General features: G+C 33.1%; 2 protein-coding genes across 2 annotated transcripts in view; one reads left to right on the forward strand and one right to left on the reverse strand.

Moving 5' to 3' along the window:
• LOC111044617 (gephyrin) overlaps nucleotides 1–5625 on the reverse strand; it is a 45668-nt gene extending 40043 nt beyond the window's left edge. The window contains exons 1-3 of the mRNA XM_039428876.1: nucleotides 5200–5625; nucleotides 4577–4719; nucleotides 2882–3069 (exon numbers count right to left, since the gene is read on the reverse strand). Coding sequence (XP_039284810.1) covers nucleotides 2882–3069; nucleotides 4577–4719; nucleotides 5200–5230 — 362 coding nt within the window. The 5' untranslated portion in view covers nucleotides 5231–5625. The remainder of the gene's footprint in view (nucleotides 1–2881; nucleotides 3070–4576; nucleotides 4720–5199) is intronic.
• Nucleotides 5626–11621: 5996 nt separating this feature from the next.
• LOC111044616 (hydroxymethylglutaryl-CoA lyase, mitochondrial) overlaps nucleotides 11622–22413 on the forward strand; it is a 58229-nt gene continuing 47437 nt past the window's right edge. Inside the window, 1 exon segment of the mRNA XM_022329805.2 lies at nucleotides 11622–11937. Within this exon segment, the coding sequence (XP_022185497.2) occupies nucleotides 11833–11937 (105 nt within the window). The 5' untranslated portion in view covers nucleotides 11622–11832.

The following is a 22413-nucleotide window of genomic DNA, read 5'->3' on the forward strand; positions in this document are numbered from 1 at the left end:
AACAGCTAAATGTCAATATTTGCAGAAGCAGAAGTCTTCGGGGTGAATTACAGCATTTAATTTGTATTTTCGTTTAATAATAATAATTAATTCATTAGCATTTGAATAATCTCAGTGATTTCCATCTGTAATTATAAATAATATTGTCTTGGAATACGAATTTGGCTACGAGTGAATATTGAGAAAAATTTACAATTAAATTGTAGCATAGACTAAGTAAACATATTAAATCTGTGATGAATCTGGCTTGAGTCTGTGATTATAGATTACATTTCTAGGATAATTATTGCAATAACAAACGTTCTTGGGATATTCCACGTAATGAAGTGAATTGTGCAAAATGTTTTCAAATATCTCATTAAGCTAACCATTGAATGAATATATGAACTTGAGACCTGTTGCATTGTACTCTATGTCAAATTTTAAATAGGATTTGACCATTTTAAAACATATTGGTGCCTAAAAAATATATTTATCTAATGGTTATTGGAATATTACAAAAAAGTTTGGGATATCCCATGTAATGAATTGAGTTCCATGTGCTAATTTGCCACTATATAACGACAGGACAGGTCTGTTGAATATGTGCTCTATCGACGGATATTACCCCTCCCAGTGGATATGGCTGAACTTCAATTTATATCTGTGGTGATCCGCTGTTCTATGTATACACAATACATCACCCACATTGTAATGAGGTCCACAGTATATAGAAGAAGAAATACCGCGATGAGGTCGACTACTTCTTCCCCTACACATGTTCATCATACTATCGACAAAAGGCTTTGCACAACATTTTTTGAGGTTAGGTTTTTGTTGTTAATTTTTTCTCTGCTGCTCTATTTGAAATTAAACTATTGTTCTATCATTATTATTTGCAATTTTCCAGTGGTTTATTTATTGTAAAAATGAATAAGTGTAGAGTTATTGGTTGTGTATTTTAAGTTGGAAGTTGCTGTCAAACAGCTAGTTTTCTTTGGAAGCCTTTCACCTGAATGTCATTTTTGTTCAAAAACATGTATTTCCATACATGTTCGACTGACTTGTCCTGTCGTTAGTAGCCGGTCTAATGACAAACCAATGCTAATCAAGTTCTGACTCATAATCTCACTACAGACAGTAAAATCTGGCCTCTAATCCCAATGCATCTTCAATTCATTTTCATTGATTTTACTCAGTCTTAAAATTCACCATAAAATTGAAACTTGACTTTATATTTAAGAATGCTGCACACAGGGACATTGGTACCGTTTACTAGCTGCTACGGAACACGGAATTGGAAATATCCGGAACTCTAATGTCTATGAAATTTCCTATTCAACTTCCTTGTAGCAGCTAGAAGACCCTACTAACGCATAGTGTGCAGCATGTTGTACAGTCAAACTTTGATGCCCCTTTCCACACTCTTGCCAATATTGTACAAATTACGATAAGCGCGAGAGTGTGGATAGCTAATATGCAGCTTCCACACTCTTGCCAAGTGCGCACAAATGACAACGAGCAGGAGAGTATGGCTAGCTAATATGCAGCTTCCACACTCTTGCCAAGTGCACACAAATTACGACGAGCGCGAGAGTGGATAGCTAATATGCAGCCTCCACACTCTTGCCAAGTGCGCACAAATGACGACGAGCAGGAGAGGATGGCTAGCTAATATGCAGTTTCCACACTCTTGCCAAGTGCGCACAAATGACGCGAGCGCGAGATTGTGGGTAGCTAATATCCTAATATGTCAGCGTTGTCCTTCACTTGTCTGTATGCCTGCAATGGTGTTGGCCATTTGGGAAGGGACTTGACGAGAATGTGGCGCTGGCATAACCTTATACTTCAACTTTTCCATAGTATTAGATATATTTAACTTATGACCTATCCTAATCTTCATCAAGCCGAATCACAACTGAACACTCACCGGTACAGGCTGGAGCAGGAGAGTATGGCTAGCTAATATGCAGCTTCCACACTCTTGCCAAGTGCGCACAAAAGACGCGAGCGCGAGATTGTGGATATCTAATATGTAAGCGTTGCCATTCACTTGTCTGTATGCCTACAATGGTGTAGGCCATTTGGGATAGGAAAGCGACTTGACGAGAATGTGGCGCTGGCATAACCTTATACTTCAACTTATCCATAGTCTATATATAAAAGCGAAATGGCACTCACTGACTGACTGACTGACTGACTCACTCACTCGCTCACTCGCATAACTAAAAATCTACCGGACCAAAAACGTTCAAATTTGGTAGGTATGTTCAGTTGGCCCTTTAGAGGCGCACTAAGAAATCTTTTGGCAATATTTTAACCCTAAGGGTTGTTTGTAAGGGTTTAAAGTTCGTCTTTTAGCATGTATATTCTTCTTCTCCCAATCTCTTAATTATAATTGAAATTTCCATATCATATGTTACTATAGAACTATAATCTAGATAGAGTACCTCTTCGAAACAGTTGTTAACTGGCAACTAAATTAATAATTTTGTCAGGTTGGCATTAAGTTGAGTTGACTTTGTTAGGTTGGCACCAAGTTGAAGATTTAAATGCATTTATCGCGGAAAAATTGATTGGGCACTGCTACTTCAATCCTGGGAATATTATATTACTAGCCGTCAGGCTCGCTTCGCTCGCCATATCCGTTTAACCAGACGTTTAGTCTGGACCCCCGACTGGATTGTTCTAACATATGATAAAAATGCTCAAATGAAAAATGCAGGCGAGCGAAGCGAGCCTGCTGATCTCATTCTTGGACGATTCAGTCGGGGGTCCAGGGGGCGGAGCCCCCTGGCTAGACGGATATGGCGAGCGAAGCGAGCCTGACTGCTAGTATTAGATATTTAACTCATGACCTATCCTAACCTTCATCAAAGCTAAATCACAACTTAAGACTCACCGGTACAGGCTGGCGAACGGTGTGATCTTAACACTCTCAGCAAGCATCAGGTGAGTCAACCCGTGAGCCTCTCTCTCGATCACGGTCCTGGTTGCTTCCGGCGTGACGTCACGCGGTCCAAACCCCGTTCCCCCCGTCGTGATGATCAGGTCCACGTCCAACTCATCCGCCCAGTATTCTATCATGTCCTGGAACAACCAACAGCAACTTACTTACTTTTTACTTTTCTTGTTCGTCACAATTACTGAACTGCTTTAAGGGAGCAACGATCCCGCAGTATATGACACGTCAACTATGACTGTCATTTATCGGTACAATTCGTGGGTTAGTGTATAAAAGTTGTAACAATTCAAACGATTAATTATTAGAATAGTGGAGTCATCACTCAGCCCACCGAATTGGACTTTTGAACTGGTGAACTGAGAGTGTGATGACCGCATAGAGACTAAACTGTTATTATAATAGGATTTGTCAATAGAGTGATTGAATTCGTAGAGTTGTGTGTTTATTTTAATCATCTTATATAACAGGTTATGGAACAGGTTCAGTTGGAGTGTGAGAGACTCCTTGCTGTAGCTAAAGACTGGTTCAGAGGAAATAGGCTTCAATTGAACGAGGACAGGACAAAATGCCTAATATGTACATTGAAAAATACTAGTTCTGTAAGTAGGCTACATACTCAGTTAAATTACTTGGATTCTGGATAGATCCCAAGCTGACATGGAACGAGCATATATCACAGATGTGTCACAAGCTTTCCAGAGTCACTTACCTTCTCAGAAAATTGAAAACTTCTGTCTCACTTTTTGGCTACTGCCTACCATGCCCTATTCCATAGTCATGGAATTCTACTGTGGGGTCATGCGGCATTGACGAGAAGAATATTGCTGCTGCAAAAGAGGCCAGTTAGGATTTTGTCATCTGTGGGAAGAATTGAGCACTGCAGACCACTGTTCTCGGCTCTTAACATATTGACCGTCTACAGTCAGTATGTATTTGACTCCCTTGTGCATCTAAAGGATAACATTGGAAGGTATGAACAAAGATGTGCGACTCACCATCACCACACCAGATCAGCAGGGAACCTTGACATCCCAAGATGTAGACTTTCAAGGACTCAGGGATCATTTCCAATGTTGGCGCTGAAGCTCTTCAATCTTCTGTCTGAGGAGATAAGAAGGCTGGGGTCTTCTGACTTCAAGAGAAGAATGAGATGGAGGCTGGCATCCAAGCTACTATACTCTGTAAAAGAGTTCACACATGACGAGGGGACTGATGCCGACCGTCCACTCATAAAAAATAAGGCCTAAGCAACAACTGGTCAACGGCAACGTAGCGGTAATAAGGTATAAAATAACAGTGCCCGGAATCCTAAGAACCTGGTGGTGGCAGGTGGTGCTACTGGAGAGCATTATCATGTTCGCCACACACGTCGCAAAGTGCTTGCATGGAATCCTAGAGGTTCCATGTTCAAGCCCAGATATCAATGAAAGTTCTTAGCAGGTCATTCCTGTGTTATCGGATGGGCAAGAGATTGTCCCTGGAACAATAAAAGCCAAGGGCCATCTTGTCGATCGTGCGTTAGCTATACCGACAATGAAGGAATCAGCTGTTTAGGAGCATTTACAGTTTAAAATTGAAGAACTTTGCAAGAGGATGGTAAAAAGATCCAATATTATGATTTTTTCCAATTACCTCAATCTTATGACGGTCATCTGGTAAGCAACTGTTGTAGACCGCTTCAATTTTCAAAGATGAGCTCTGCATTGTTCTTATAAGGGTGGTCAAATTTGGGCCACTTGAATCAACAGCCGTACCTTCGAAACAACTGTCGCTAACTGCAAAAAATGAAAAGCGCTAAATACACAGGATGCACACGGTTTCTAATTAACAATGACTTTCCGAATACAGCTATTTTTGAACCCCTAAACATTGACAGAAGCGTAAACGTCAGGTAAAAGCAAATAATTCTAGTTTATAGAGTAAGGTCAAAACATAAAGAACGGCGTAGGTAGAGTGTATTAGAGAAAGTAGGTAAGAGTGTTGAAAATAAATGCATGAATTCAAGTTTTCCATACCGTAATAGAGCAACGGAGGTAGCGTAGAATAAAACGGAGACATTTAAATGCATGCAGAATTTAAAAACTTTTAGCTACCCTCTAAAAAAATAATACGAAAGAGTGCTTATTCTATCAGATTCTATGACCCTACATTCACTGCTCTTCTATGTTTTGACCCTATGAATTAAAAACTTTCCATGATTGCATGATGACAATAGAAATATTAAACAGAAATAAGTTTATTCCAGGGTAACTTACTTGTTAAGATTCCAACTGTTATTTCATTCATATTGACTGAAAGTTGTTATTGAATAAAACAATTAAACAACAGAAAAATACAAGTTGAGAATAGCAGAGTCTTGAATAATTTTAGAATTAACTTGGAAACTCAAGTTAGTATTATACTTGAAAGTAATATAAATGTGATTCAATTCAAATATATTTTGTTTGTAAAAACCCTATAAGTTTCAACACTTTACATGTAAGGTAACTTTATTTTTGTGTTATGCAACACACTATAAGAGCTTTATCTTCCGAAATTATCAACAGAAAAGAAAAGATAACCTAAAATATTTCATGCTTCAAATGCACGGCCGTTTATATCACCCGTTTATTGCCTCTTTTGCTTTCTAGTTTTTACAAGGTGGCACTGATAAGTGTAATCATAACCTCAAAAATATATACTGTGTGGTGTGTGTGTGTACTGTCAAACTGTCAGCAAGAAAAATGTTGATAGCTTATCAAAAATAACATGAAAAAATGAACGTACGTATGGATTGCATAATTAATCATTCACTTTTCATAAAATTGTCGTCATCAATGAATGTAATGAATGATGAGCACTTTTTCTTCTATAGTATTCAGTCATTGTCTATTGATTGTACAGTGCAGATGGTTTTGTGTAGATTTCTTTGAACATTTCTTTTGCTTGCCTATATAAATACTTCAGCAGTAGATCAAAGTGAATCTATTTTATCTTGAGATTTAGTTCATCATCTAAAAATGCTGAGGAAAGTTTCTTCCACCGTTTCAGTTTTTGGACTATCGTCACTACCTGGAAAAACAAGATCTCAAATTCAGTTACTTGCAGTTTTAAATAATGTAAGAGATTTTCATGTTTAAACTATTAACAGCATGCATGTATATAACGTTGGAATTATTTTAATCTTTGTGGGACTTTTTTATAATTTTCAGCATAATATAACGCTTTATAGGGTATAACATCACTCAATTTGGAATACGTATTAATTTTAGGAACGGTTAGTTACCTACTTAAATTTACGATCAAAATAAGCAATTTATTATTATAGTTTTAGTGTACGGAAGGATAGTAGTGCATCACTATCTACTCACTGCAAGTTTGACTAAATTATATTAAGCAAATTAAGATTATTTAATTCTTAATGGTTGGTGGATCTAATTTAGACTATTATAAAATCTACTCTGTGCAATAAATCTTACCGTAAGTTACTAACTTTCTTCATAGACAGGGGAGTCACCTAAAAGATTAGAGGAGTCAATAAATGTAAATAAAAAGGTATTTAATTTTAATTTTCTTGTAAAAATAGATAGGCCTAGGCTTCAGGTAAAATCCACACAGTAGTTGGCAACTCAAAATTGGTAGCTGTGGTTGGGGATTTCTCATAATTGATCATTAGTCCTATAAAAGTTTAGAAATTAGAAATCTTTCGAAATAATCCCAAAAAAATATTCAAAATCAATGTTACAAAGTGTTGAAGGTGAGGGAAGGAATAATTATTTCTATTTTTGTTGCGCTATGGCATTGACACAAATAACTGTACCGTATCTGTTTGTTTATAGGCCTATAGTTATCTATTGAAAATACAGTAACCGTATCATTCTTTGATAAAAGTAAATTCGTATGACTTTTTGTTGGTAGAGAGTCCCTTGCAGGAAATTTCCACCTCGCCTATAATAATTAAGCCATCAATATGACTGTCTCATACAATCTGAGAGTTCCTGTCCGATTCCGAGGCTTTGTTTGCTGGTTTCTTAACGTGGTTTTTTTGCCGAGTAGGATTGTTAGCCCCACCCCAACCCCCAGCTAGGAGGACCTCTACTCCTAGAGTCGTCATCTCCTAGGCACTTGCTTTCACTTCAGCTCCAGAGCGTAAACTACCCTGGATTTGATTCGGGTTAACTCCCTAGGCTTTTCCGCCCTCTCCGCCGTTGGGATTTTTCCTCATCCGCCTTCGAGGCCGTTGCTAGTTTTGGTCCACCCTGGCTATTTCATTTCACCGGTATCACCCATATCTGGGAGGCATTCCACTATCCGCCACCTGGGGAGGTGCCCGATGGAGGACTTGCAACACCTCAGGGGCAAAATTAAATTGATCTCCCTAATATAATAATCAACTCTCATTTGTTAAGCTTAGATGAAAATTTGTCCTGAATATCATAGAATTGAACCATTCAATTATGATTGCTAATATACAATAATAATAATAATATTCATGATTGATAATAAATAATAATACTTGAAAATATAATGTTTATTAAATTGGAATCTCACGTTTAATCTGTGATTTTGTAAAATATTCAATACACACTAAGGATCCAGTGTCAACGGCGAATTATAACATTTCAATTTTTAATTGAAAGTCGTCAATTGAGTCGACATTGAATGAAAAAGACTAAGAAATTGTCAAAAAACCACAGATTTATTGATTCTTAGAAATACGGTTTCGGTTATAACACCATTGTCAATCTCTGATAAACTCTGAGTTGGACAATGGTGTAATAACCGAAACCGGTCTTTCTAAGTATCAATAAATCTGTGGTTTTTTGACAATTTCTTAGTCTTTTTCATTCAATATGAATAATTACCACAGTATCAACTTCTCAACTACGCAAAAAGTAAGTCGACATTGTTCTATTATTTGTTGCAAAAGCACTACTACTCAGATTGAGAAGATAGTAGACACTACTACTCATTCTTATTGGATTCTCAATCTGGGTAAAGATCTTCATGATAATCAAAATCTGTCCCAATCCCAATTTACGGAATTCCCTCGAATATGGAAAATCTTTCATTTATCTGGTTTTTGGCTAATAGCATATAAACCGTGTGTGTACCTTATAACGTTTATCCTATACTATTAAACGAGCAATTTATGTTTATATAGCCTATGTTTAGATGTTTATATGTTTGTATTTCACCGGATCTCGAAAACGGCTCTAACGATTCTCACGAAATTTAGAACATAGAAGGTTTATAATATAAAGATTCTATTGCACTAGGTCTCATCCCTGGTAAAACTCGCTGAAGGACATAAAAAGGATAACTATTATTCATCCTTGGAAAAACAGCTGATAATAATTATTTCGTCGTCTGTTGGTGATGGAAGTGAGTGAGCGAGTTCATGTATGTGGGACTATGTCAAAATTATGACTCAGCTGTTGTACTTTTGTAATCATTCAATTAGGTAGTTAGTGCCGGCTGCAAAAAAAGCCGGGTTATTTTGAATCCTGATTAATTCCAGTAGATCCATCTTTTTGAAATGGTCTTCTCTGATTTGGTTCACGAGAAGTTAATCAGGATTAAAATTTAACCGGCTTTTGTGCAACTGGGCCTTTGTGAGGGAAATTATTGCATTCCTCTGGGAATTAATCCCAATTTACTGTAATTAGATAGAACGTTTCTGTATGAATGTTATTATAATTTCTTCTTTCGTAATAAATTTTTTATGCTTTTATGTACTCCAGAGGTCCCTGATATTGATTGATAATAAATACAATAATAATATATATGACTGATAATTATATAATAATACATACTTGAAAATATAATGTTTATTAAATTGGAATCTCACGTTTAATCTGTGATTTTGTAAAATATTATACCCATCTAAGGATCCAGTGTTAACGGTTAATTATAACATTTCAATTTTCAATTGAAAGTCGAAATTGTTCTATAATTTGTTGCAAAAACACCACTACTGAGATTGAGAAGATATTTATTCTTATTTGATTCTCAATCTAGGTAGAGGTCCTCATGAGAATCAAAAGCTGTCCCAATCCCAATTTACGGAATTCCCTCGAATATGGAAAATCTTTCATTTGTCTGGTTTTTGGCTAATAACATATAAACCGTGTACCTTATAACGTTTATTTCTTATGAAATACCATAAGTTATTAAAGTAGGTAGATTGACAGGAATTTTGAACCGAAATTTTTTCGGTGAAAAATACCGTCTCCTACAGGGCTTTAAAAATAACTGAAATACACTAAATTTCACACTTAAAATTACTCTTAAATTTAATTCTAAAGTTAAATACCTTTTTCCACTTAAATTGTAGCCTACATGTATGAGTAATTTCGTTAGTAATACAAGACAATAGGATTATCTATCCTCTTTCAGGATTTTTCCAAAGTGAATCATCTTTTTTATAAATCAATTGAAACATTATCATTCTCCCAAATAAATCAATTAAAACCTAAATTAATAAAACAATATAAAAAATCTTGAAGCACCCTTTATTTTTTAAAAAACTTTAAAATTGTTTAACAACTAGTTTCGGTGATCACACCATCGTAAGGTTATAAAAAAATGAATAAAAGGGTGCATTAAGATTTTTTATATTGTTTTTATTAATTTAAAAAGTAGTCCATGTGAATGAAGTGTTTCTTTTTCAATTAAAACATCTATTATTCTCCTCAGAATAATAATTACATATCAGTAATATAGACGTTAGTAAAATATTCTAAATCAATAGGCCTGCCGGCCACGTTGGTCAAGTGGTCTGAGGAGTTGTATCCTTCAGTTTGTTAGCACTACCTGGTCGTGGGTTCGAATCCCACCGGCAAAAGACGCTAGATCATCTCTTCAATCACCGACGCACTCATTCAATGGGCAGGACTGAAGATATTAATTTTAGGATGGGAAAGTGAATAGCATTACCCAATCAATATCTTTATTCAATACATACAATGTAGGTATATTTGTTCATGAATGCGTCATGTACATTAAACTCTTATTTACTCACCCACGCATAAGCAAGCAAAACGTTTATGTGAGCATCATCCGTAAGAAAAAAAATGGTAATAAAATTGATTAGACTCGTGTATACTGTATATGGACAGCTGGGGAATGAATGAATGAATTTTATTTGCCAAAAACAAAATCCAAAAAATAAGCTTTACAAAAAATAAATATAAGTATATGCTATTGCACTTAAACCAAGATACATACATTTATTTGATTAGATATAAATGATATCCTTTATATTATAAATAATAGTTATAAAGTGAATATTTAATTTATGTTCACATGCATAAGTACAGTAGGAATGGGCATACGTTGTCTTTTATTATGCTGTCAATAATTTTATTATCAAACAAAAATCCAAATTAAATACTGTAAATCACCCCGAAGACTTCTGCTACTGCAAATATTGACAACAGAGTAAACAGCTATTATTGAAATTCATTAGCATTTGAATAAATAATGCAATTCCTTAATAATTTCCAACTGTATGCTGTCAATAATATTATTAATAGGCCTACCAGTATAATACAACAGCTGGACTTTGTACTACAATATTCTATAGTATGGTCATGACAGATAGAAAAGTTTTAGTGGGTTCACGTTATAATGGCAGTGTTTGATTAGCAATGGTATTGCTATCCTTGTCTATCATTCTACAAAACGGATAGCGCTATTTCTTTCTCGCTTTGCTCTGTTGCCAGATCGTCTTTTAACAATGTAGAATTAATAATTGATTAACAAAGTATTTCATCTTAATTATGAAATTATTGAAAAATATAATTTCTTGCTTAATAAAGTGTAATTGATTATTTGAACGAGGATGAACAGTTAAGTTTAAATCAATAAACCTTAATAAAAAAAAATATAAAAATCTTGTAGTACCCTTTATTAAATAAAAACTTTAAAATAGTTCAACAACTAGTTTCGACCCTAACTTAGGTCATTTCAAGTTGAAATGTAGGAAATAACTATTTTATTTAATAAAATAAAATAGTTGTTGAACTGTTTTAACGTTTTTAAAAATAAAGGGTACTACAAATTTTTATATTGTTTTTATTAATTATTTGTTAAAAAGTAGCCCATGTGTGTGAACTGTTTTTATCAATAAACCTGTATCAGCTACCGTCTATAGAAGGCATTGACAAGACAGAGGTTCGGCAACGTTTTTCACCTTTCTCCACTGCCATTATAACGTTGACCTCACTATAGACCGGAGAGTTATAGTGTCATTCACTTTCTCCTTAATAGAATAGTTTTATTTATCAACAAAAAATGCATAAAATATACATGGATCTTGTCCAGTAGGTGAAGTACAAGAAATGTGATATACATTAAATGTGAGTGTAAATTTTATACTCAGCATTCCTCATTACTAACTAGATTAAATTAGAGTTATTTATCCATGTATTATACAATATATACTGGCTTGTTATACACTAATTTACATTTGAAACAGTTGAAATATCTTTCAGACAGTTGAAAAAGGCGAAAGAAAGTAGTAGACTTTCGACTGTCTGAATTCCTTATAAGTAAGTCCAATACTTCCCATTTAGCCAACGCTGACAGATAAAAGACGTTTGCCGCACGAATAACCCCTCCCTTCCAGTAAAGTGGTGGGGGTAGAGCGGCCGCGTGAAAGTCTCTCTGACAGCGACGCGAAACAATTCAGAACTTCAGTCGCCAGTTTAGTTGGTAAGAAGTCGGTTGCGCGATTAGCGGCTGCCAGAGTCTTAGCCGACTGTATCCGATTTATTTGTGTCGAATTGATTGATCGAATTCAGCGTGCCCTGTCTGAGTCGATTTCTAGTTGAGCAAAACGTTATCGGTTCATCGAAATCAGCCGTCTGCGGTCTGAGTCGAAGCTAGTTGTCGATATATTTTGAATGAGACTTTCAAGTGAATCAAACATGCTGGATTACATGTTTGAGTCTGTCAAAAAGGCGTGTGCCAAGTGCTTTCAAGGCAACGAGCCGAAACACAGTGCAACGGTAAGTCACAACTAATTTTGACATTCGTCAATCTGATGTTATCAACCCAAGAATTTTGAAAGAGTATGCTTCTTTTTCTGTCCTTGACCCTGATTCCATATCAGATATCATCTATTTTCATTCAAAATACCGGCATTTTGTTTGAGTAGAATTAGAATATGAAAATAACCTATTTTTCGAAGAAATTCTCTATGAATATATGGGTTTTCACATAGTCTTTCTATGTGAAAAACCATATCTGATGGAAATCTTATCAACCCAAGAATTTTTAAAGAGTATGATGTATTTGTTCTGTCCTTGACCTTGATTTCACATATGATAATGATAATCATCAATTTGCATTCAAAATACCGACCTTTTATTTGAGTAGGCTTTAGATGGAAATTACTACCTCTTTTTTCGAAAAAAAATCTATTTTCATATATATTGGTTTTTCACATAACCTTTCTATACGTGAAACCCCATACCTGATGGAAATGACCAGATGACCTGATGAAAATTGATCTTATCAACCTAACAATTTTGATAGAATATGCATTTTTTCTGTCCTAGACCCGTATTTATTCTTAATCCAAACACCTTTCTATGGAATATAATTTCCTAAGAATATAGAAATTATCTCTCTTTTTTTAAAGAAATTATCCATAGATATGGTTTTTACATAGCCTTCTATCTATTTTTGTATTTATATATTTCTTTCTTCATAGACCTTGTTATTTATTATATCATTAAAGTGGAATCATTATCCTTTTGAGCATCAATAGTTATTTGTATATCTAGAGTGAAAAGTGCTGTTTTTTCTCCCTGAGAGAAAAGTATGAAGCCCGAGGCGAAGCCGAGGGCAACATTTTTCCTGAGGGAGAAAAAACATTTTTCACTCGTGATATACACAACATTTTTCCTCCACCTACATTTTTATAAAAACTGCAAATAAAATCATTTAAAAAAATTTAAAATTCTTTAAATAAAATATATTATTCAAACATGGTTCAGTAAGTATGGAATAAACAAAATATAAAATAGTAAAATAGCCCCTGATTTTTTATCTTATTTTGTATTTAGTACAACATAAATTCATCCAAATTAAGTACATTTTGAATCAGAATTTAAATAATAGAAACTTAATTTATGCAATTAAATAAAAATCATTCTTACACTCCAGATATAATCTATTACCTAGTTTTCTTGGTTCAAATCAAAGTCAGCTTATTATTATCTAAAGCGACTGTCAGATTGATACCGGCACTGTCCAAAAACCGCAGCGAAAATCTCCTCCAATGTACTTGAACTTGTTTACATTGATATCGCCAGACCAGTCACGTGCATGCTAAATAATTGTTATGAATGCATTACTAATATTACTACAATAGTAGTGTGTACAACTGTAGACTACTATCAAATTCTTGCTGTAGCATTATTAGAAATTAAGATAGTTTGTCCGCTATAATAATGCTCTATCAATAATTAATATATTATCATATCACTAATATATGAGGATATATGAGGAGTGGCCGTAGTCGAGTGGATCAGATGCTGGCTTCATGATTCAGAGGCCCGGGTTCAAATCCCGGCCCGGGCAAGATATTTATCTCGGGCCACTCCCGTGTTTCGGATGGACACGTTAAGCCGTCGGTCCCGGCTGTCTAAAAAGCAGTCGTTAGGTCATGTCAGAGGCCCTGAAATTGATCAGTTGCGACCTGAAAACTCTGACACCAGACCTGAGCCAGCCAGGTCACTCGATATTATTATTATTATCACCAATATGACTAATACTATTGAAACAGTAAGGTACAGTATCCTAAAAAATACACTATCAAATTCATGCTTCATGAAATATCGACTTGAGTAAAAGTGCCTGATTCATTCACTCACAGTTATGTTGCTACTGTGGTTATACAATCGCATGAAAATAGCATGTTTTAATGTGGTTAATAAAGATAAAGATTGATTGATTTGTGTATTATTTGAATCTAATTTGTGAGGGCTGTGTATATAATGAAAATATTTGACAAATAAAAATTAAGATTTCTAAAAATAGCTTCTAGATGAAGTGTGGGAGTGTAGCCTGTTTCAAGAGTCTTCATTTTCAACTTGGAACAAAATAAAAATTCGTTATTGACAAAACATCCTAGATAATAAAATTGACTCAATCTATTAGATTGGAAATTGTTTATAGTTTTTTGAATTCTCGCGTCCTCATAATGATCAAAACCTATTGTATGTAGACTTGGAGATTTGCAATAGACTGTTTGAGGTGAATAAATTATTATAATTTTTACATTTAAAATGCATAATCGTCTAGTGTAAAATAAATAAATGGGTACTCGGATTTAAATGTAGCCCTAAAGAAAAAAGACAATAAATAACTGTATTTCAACTATTGTATGATAGATTGAAAATTGAATATCTGCGAAGAATAAAGCAGTGTGTAGAATCCATGCAAAGGATAAAAGTGCGATTTGAAATTTCACAGTTTACAATGTATACAGATCTTTTAAAACAAATTGTGGAAAAATAGAAGTATTTTTCTCAAAATATATTGATACTATTAATGCGCTTCTGATTGAATTATTATGTGTTAAGTTAGCATGTTTTATCAACTTGAATTGTTTATTCAACTTAGCGTCGTTTATTAGCTTGAATTGTTCATTCACATGTGTTATTATGAATCGAGCAATCGAGGCCAATTTATGAAGTCAACGATTAGCCTATAATTAATTACTCACAAACAAAATGTCCATGATTAGTCAGTCACATCCATAATTTTCTTTTTCATTCACTTTCATGACTAACTTGAAGATTCACAGACATCAATATTGATGTACTATTGGAATACAAACATGTTTCCACCTCGAATTTATACAGAGCCAATGATGCTATATTAGTTTACTAATAATTCAATGCTATTATTGTGACACTGTTTAAATATATTTAATTTTATTTTTGATTATATTTTGATTTTGCTGGTAATTAATCCACATTTGATTACTAGTTTTGTTATTTGTGGAGCATTCTTCACAATATTATTAACACAGAATTGCAACAATTGGTCTTCAAATAGTCTAGTGGTCCAGTTGTCCAGTGCATCAATAATACTTTTTAAAGCGATTGATTTATTTTAAAAATTGTTGTTTGCGATCAAATTAGTTTTGTACGTTGATGTTGAGTACGGTTTTTTATTTTATTATTTTATACTTTTGATTATAAAATTGTGTATTTTCTTATATTTGTTTTTGAATATGTATTTATTGTATGGCAAAATAAATGATTTGATATAATTTGAATTTTTATACTGAAAACTTATATTTCTAAGATAGAAATATAAAAAATCATTCAATCCCTAAGTAAACAATTCAGGTACCGTACATCAGGATATTATAAAATTCACTAGCATTATTGCAAAATTAATGAAGCTCTCAATTTATAAAATGAGTAAATTAACATTGGATGGCTCAAATGATATACTGCTTTACCTTTAATCTGTGAAGAATATTGAAATATGATCATTTTTATCAATGTTCTCTGTTCAAAAGAATAAACCTAACAAATTCAAAGAAATAAAACAAGAGTAAAGATTCGATTTATGTGTTTAGAAAATCCTTCCTGGTGGTTAGGAGTTGTAGGTCCACTCATCTCTCATCATCTTTCTTCTCACTATCATCAAAAAAGCAACTATAAGTACAAATTGAAGAAAACAAATTCTTGAATAACTAAGTAGGCATTAACGAAATTAAATCTTGAGTTATCTGTGATAGAGATTGGAAAATGTGTGAATAGACTTGAAATGTGATAAATTCAAATTTGAAAAATATACAAATTCCGCAGTTAGCTCTCAAATTTTTCCTTACAAATGCACTTTCACAGACATTAATGGAACAAAATTAACCGAATTTACTAGAAAGTTAATATCTGTAAAAAATAGTTAATCTCACTATCAATTTTAAGGGGGCCAACATAACAATGGAAGTGTAAATAAGCTATATAGTTGACTAAATAGTTGACTAGTCGTGGTTTCATTGACGTATGCAGTTTAGTTATCAAACTTTTATTATTATCTTCAGTTGATAGGCTTCTGAAAGGTCGTGAACTATTCTGATTGGAGTATTGCCATGTTCAATTTCAATGTATAATCCTATTTTACTGCTGGCAGGTAAAATGATCTAAAATGATCTAATCTCATGATATAAGTTGAAGTCTTGGATTTATTTATTTATTACCATTACAGCTATATGTTTCATCAAGTTTTAACACTGAAATGACAGTTGCAGACTACAACAATTACTGAGGAAATATGAAATATTTATCCACTGACTAGAGCATGCTTTTGAATCGTATAGGATTTTTTGACAACAGACTATTCCCACTAAAATATGCTTCAGTCAATGAGTAAATATTTAATATTTTTCACCATTAAGGCTGTGCAAAGGCTAAAAATAGACTTTCTACTGGTGATATTTTTCAAAATTTTACGATTTGTATACTATCAAGCTATCAAAATGAAAAAGTTTTCTCAGGGAAACATTTTTTTTCCTATCATTACTTTTTGAGATATGAGCGCCTAAAGTTTAAATTTTTGGGACAGAACATTATTTTTAAGTTCGGTAAGAGATAAATCCATGAGATAGAGGATAGATTCTTCATGGTCTTGTTGATCTAGTAAAACAAAACTTTTCTGAAAATATCAATTTTTGAGAAAGTTATTAAATTTACTAAAGATTACCAAAAATAACTTTTAGTTGAGTTATTTTCGGTCATTTTTGGTAAATTGAATAACTTTCTCAAAAATAGATATTTTCAGAAAAGTTTATTTTTACTAGATCAACAATACCATGAAGAATCCTCTAAATCTCATGAATTTATCTCTTACCGAACTTGAAATATTCTGTCCTAAAAATTTAAACTTTAGGCGCTCATATCTCAAAAAGTAATGATCGGAAAAAAATGATTCACTGAGAAAACTTTTTCATTTTGATAGCTTGATAGTATACAACTCGAAAAACTTTGAAAAATATCACCAGTTGAAAGTTTATTTTTATCCTTTGCACAGCCTTAATACAGTCTGCAAGTCATCATTTAAGTATAAGTTGATTCATTTGTTATAAGTTCATATCATGAGTTGACTCAATTTTTGTAGCTTATAGTACAGGATGATAATGAAAAAAGAATTCAATGATTTTCCAAAAGAAAGTCTACTTAAATTGAAGTTTTCACTTTGCCTCTTCTGGAAATTCTGTATAGTAGTTACCGCCAATTTTCAGTAATCACCATCCGGATTCTTGTCTAATGAAAATTGCTAGCCTACTAAGTAATAAAAAATTGCATTCTTCAGTCTGGGAAATCACACGTATACTGTACATATGCCGTACGGTACATAATTCGGTTCCCACATAGTTTTTCATCCGGGTTTTTCCGAATTAGCGCTTTGCATCTTCCTTGTCTCTATTTTCTTACATCCTGTTTAGTATCTATCTTTAGAAAACACTATCTCTCCTATACTTAGTATGGAACGTCATCTATTATCTCAAAATAATTCAGTTTTATTTGTATAATCTCTTTGAAGGCATCACAATTCTCTTGGCTCTAGCTCCTAATACATAAATGAACCTTCAAACGCATTTCATGTGCATCATTGAAAGAAAAAATGGCATTTCAAGAAATATAGCAATACATTGTGACAGCAAAGACGTTGGCTATGCAATATTGGTATTTATGACTGGGTAGTGTACCAAAACGATGTAGGCTAACTAGCACAGGATAGAAATAGAAGATAAATAGTAGGATAGAGGAATAGATGATAAAGGATAGATAAATAGTAGTGATGTAAAGAAGAATGGTACAAATAATATTAATTTAAAAATATAAATAATAAAATAAAATCTTGTGTTTACAATTCAAGCCATAATTTTAATCAAACTAAGCTTCATAATTTTATGATAACCTCGACAAATATTATATTTTATTCATTGAGGTATCATTTTGAAAACTTTGAACTGTCAATGTTATATTACTGAAAATGTATAAAAATATGTAATGTTCTTGAGTTATAAATAAACTCCTCTGGATGTGTCTTTCAACATCCAGAGAAATATTAATTATTATTATTTATGTTATATTTTTGTTACTGTATATTAAAATACATCTAGATACAGTAGTTTAATTTATTGAGAAAGTAGGCTAGTTGTTTTACACTTCAGTAAAGAACACTTCATTTCATAGAACTTTCAAGAGCTGGCCTTTCAAAAGATAGTTTAGATATTTGAAAATCCAATTTATTTACTAGAATTGACATTAATCTTTGTGCTTAACATACTTCTATCATATTTAACATCAGAAGAAGACATTAATGAATGATGTGGGCTGGATAAGTAAGAGCTTAGAAAAATGGAAGCAAAACAGAGAGAGGAAAACAATAATTGATTTTCATCATTATCTTAACTTGATAATTACTGCACCGTCACTTTGAAAACATTTACTTTTTCATACCTTTATTCTTTATTCTTCATCGATTCATACAATAAGTACATCATCAAAATGATAGGTAGAGAAAAAATAAGGTAACCTTGTGCTATTCCTCTCCAAAATTTAGATAAGGTTACACATAGTCCGAAATAGGTTTTCTTTAGATTTATAGAGTTTATTTCTATCCACTACTTTCACATAGGTGTTGAGCCAATCTTGTCAAAAATTGAGAACAATGTTGTATTGCTAAATAATCTAGCCTGCATTGTAATAGAGAAAGTTTATAAACATTACAGAACTTGATAATAAACACTGTTACTCTGCATGACCCACCAAAACAGAGTAACTTTTGCGTGTAGCATATTCACAATGAACAAATTCGGGTTTTAATTAGTTTTTAATGAGGAACCATTTTCAAATGATTAATTATTGAGCCTGTTTGCACACACACGGATAATTACTGTTACCTAATTACTATAATCACAAATTAACTTTGATTGGCTTTGCGAAGATACCCTTCAATAGAGCTTTATTGATTTGAAATTAGTTCGATATTGTCGATTCGTAATCTAATTAGTTTTAGAGTGCTTCCTATTCTCAAGGAAGGTCTTTGACCGAATGATAATGATTCTGTTTACTTTTGCCGTTAATAGTAGTTCCGATTGTGTGGGAGTATATCAGTAGACCGACAAGAAGTGGGATTCATGTCTGATTTAAATTTCTGGTCCTTTAGCACTTTTCGCTAAAATTTTGTAATTTTCTCTCCCATTTTTCCTCACATGATTTTCCCTCATTGTTTCTCCACTGCATCTTCAAGCCATATTTATCCCATATTTCTCTGTTACTTATACTTATTCATTTTGTGTCCCACGTATTTCCTGTTTTATTTCTTCCTTTTTAAACAATTTCTCACAATAGAAACATTGGGAGGTACCGGGTTCGATTCCCGGGGCTGGCAACTAATTTTTGGATAGTAGTTCTCATCGAATTTCCATCTAGCTGTTAACCCTGTTGTCAATGTCTGCAGTAGCGGAAGTCTTCGGGGTGATTTGCAGCATTTATTTAGGATTTTCGTTAAATAATAATTATAATTGTACAAGACTTGATTATTGGAATAATTATAGGCCATTTAATACTAGTTGATCAAGGATCATAATGAAACAGCAGTCTATAGTGAGGTCCACGTTATAATGGCAGTGTTTGATTAGCAATGGTATTGCTATCCTTGTCTATCATTCAACAAAGCGGATAGCGCTATCTCTTTTCTAGCTTTGCTCTGTTGCCAGATCGTCTTTTAATAATGTAGAATTAATGATTAGCAAAATATTTAATCCTAATTATAAAATTCATTATGAAATTATTGAATAATATAATTTCTTGCTTAATAAAATATAATTGATTATTTTAAACGAGAATGAACAGTTAATAATACATGAATAGACCTGTATCAGCTACCGTCTATAGAAGGCATTGACAAGACAGAGGATCGGCAACGTTGTTCTCTTATCTTCCTCCACTGCCGTTATAACTCACTATAAATACTATACACACAAGACACAACATACATAACAACATTGTAATAAAATGACAACATTATAATTATATTCCCATTATTTTAAACGAGAATGAACAGTTAATAATATATCAATAAACCTGTATCAGCTACCGTGTATAGAAGGCATTGACAAGACAGAGGATCGGCAACGTTTCTCTCCTATCTTTCTCCACTGCCATTATAACAAATTTAAAATTGTTTGTTTTATTCTAATTTATATTTTAGATTGTGATTTGGTGTAGAAATTTGAATGGACTTAACCTATAATATTTGGACAATTTAAAACTAAATTAGGAAATTGAAGAAGTTTTAGGCAATAGCCTGTTTTTTCTTTTCCGATTCTTGTATTTTTTTTTGCTAACCTTATAAATAAATAAATAACGTTGACCTCACTATATTATTTTGTTTATTGCTCTCATGATCTCAGAACTACTAGGATCATCAATGGATGAACTGAAGTTTCATAGTTTTTCACGGTGTAAGATTTATAGTGAAATGAAAATTAATGGTTAGTCTCTGGAACTAATTTCAATGACTATCAACGTAAAAATAATCAAACAGAGATTGTTCTTGGAACAACTTAATCAAGGATAGAATAGGCCTCCATAATTAAATTAAAATTATCCCTGAAGCAAAAAAAAAAAAACTAGGATCGAAACCAAGTTTACAAGGTATTTTCAAAATTACCATCAGTTTGTTTGCATGTACCCAAGTATTATCAGAAACCAAAGAAAATCAAGGCTACAAGTCAGGAAAAGTCCACTGAAATTAGTTCCTTGTTTTGCGCGTTCCACTATTTCGAAAATAACTAGTCTTGCAGCAACTATTCAAATTTTGGTTCGGCAATCTACGGAGCTGGTAACACATCTGTGATGGTCATCCACTTGTTACAGTCTCTAGATTTGTTGTACGAGAAAAAAAATGAGGAAAACAATTTGATTAAAAGACACTTGAAAGACAAAAACAGATGAGGAAGAAGAACAAGATGAATTGTTTAAAAAAACGTGTATCACGAAGGGGAAATTAAGAGGAGATAATAGTGATGAAACCAAGACCTGAGAAATAAAGGAATAATTACAAAATAAATCAATATAAATGAGTTGAAATGACAAAAAAAAACAAATTTGTTCGACCAAAAAACCATAATAGTATGCAGCTGTTTGAATATATTTGGCGACAATTTCAGAGTTGACGCTTTTAAGGTTACTTGGAAATGCTTAAAAATACAAATTACTTGTAAATGCTGTAAATTAAAATTTTAATTTCAATTTATTCACAACGCACAAAAAAAACAATGTGAGAATGCAATATACAACAAAAACAATAGCAGTAACAATGATATTAACACATTAAAGACAATATTGCTAAAATGATGTGTGCTGGAAGAAAGAAGGGGAAAATACCTTGCCAGCTATGGTTTCCCATGTAATAGGCAGGTAAGGTAAAACTGAAAGGGAAGGGTGTGTGATAGGGAAGTGAAAGAAGGTAGGCAGGGCTGAGAGAAAGGAAGATAGGATGTGAAATAACAATAAATTAATACAACGTCTTATAATGTAAATGTATAAAAATCAAGTAGAAGCGAAGAAATATTGAAACAATAAAGAGAAAATTGAAACCACATGAAGGATTGAATAATATTACATGATTTACTCAATCTATTCCTAGAGTGGAGTCATGGCTTCATGATTTGTACGCATGCCAATTCGCGATCAGATAAATAAAGCAAATCATGTACACTAATCCCACCCACACACATTTTATATCACATAATGCACGAGCTTATTGTAATCCTCATAAAGCCTCTTCCATCAAACCAATATTCTGATAACGGAATTTTTGCTAGATACTTATTCAGAATAGAATAAATTTCAGTTGTCATTGACTGTGCCATTGAAAATTATTTTAGTTAAACAAATATATATTTTTTAACGATAACTAGTAGATAATTTTCGTATATTACACCCTAGTTGAGCCCAGTTACCATTGCAACAAATTCTAGAGATATGTTACAAAGTTTATTAACCAGTTTTATTTTTATTTATTTACTTACTCATTCATTTATCATTCACAATCAACCTAAGGAAAAAGAAACAGACTACATCAGTCCAAATCTTCTTTTTATAAGATTCAGTAAAATATTTGCATTGTATAACAAGTCAGAAAAATAAAATTACAATCTCAGCACTTACAATAATTACTTTATGCTTCGCAAATGCAATTACTATATTGATGCTAAATTAACAGCCGTGCGTCAATAAGCATCAGTATTTGTTTTTCTTCAGATTTCATGATCAATTATGTACCTGATCAATTCCAACGCTTGATTAATCCATCTCAAGAGTGATAGATGGCCATCCATTACATCGTGACGTCTCCTGACTCCCGCATGCTATAAACATACAACGCGCCTTCAAAGACGTTTTTCGAGTTATTCTACATTCTGAGATTTATATTCAAATCTC

The sequence above is a fragment of the Nilaparvata lugens genome, chromosome 1, assembly GCF_014356525.2.
Source record: "Nilaparvata lugens isolate BPH chromosome 1, ASM1435652v1, whole genome shotgun sequence".
Lineage (NCBI taxonomy): Eukaryota > Metazoa > Arthropoda > Insecta > Hemiptera > Delphacidae > Nilaparvata > Nilaparvata lugens.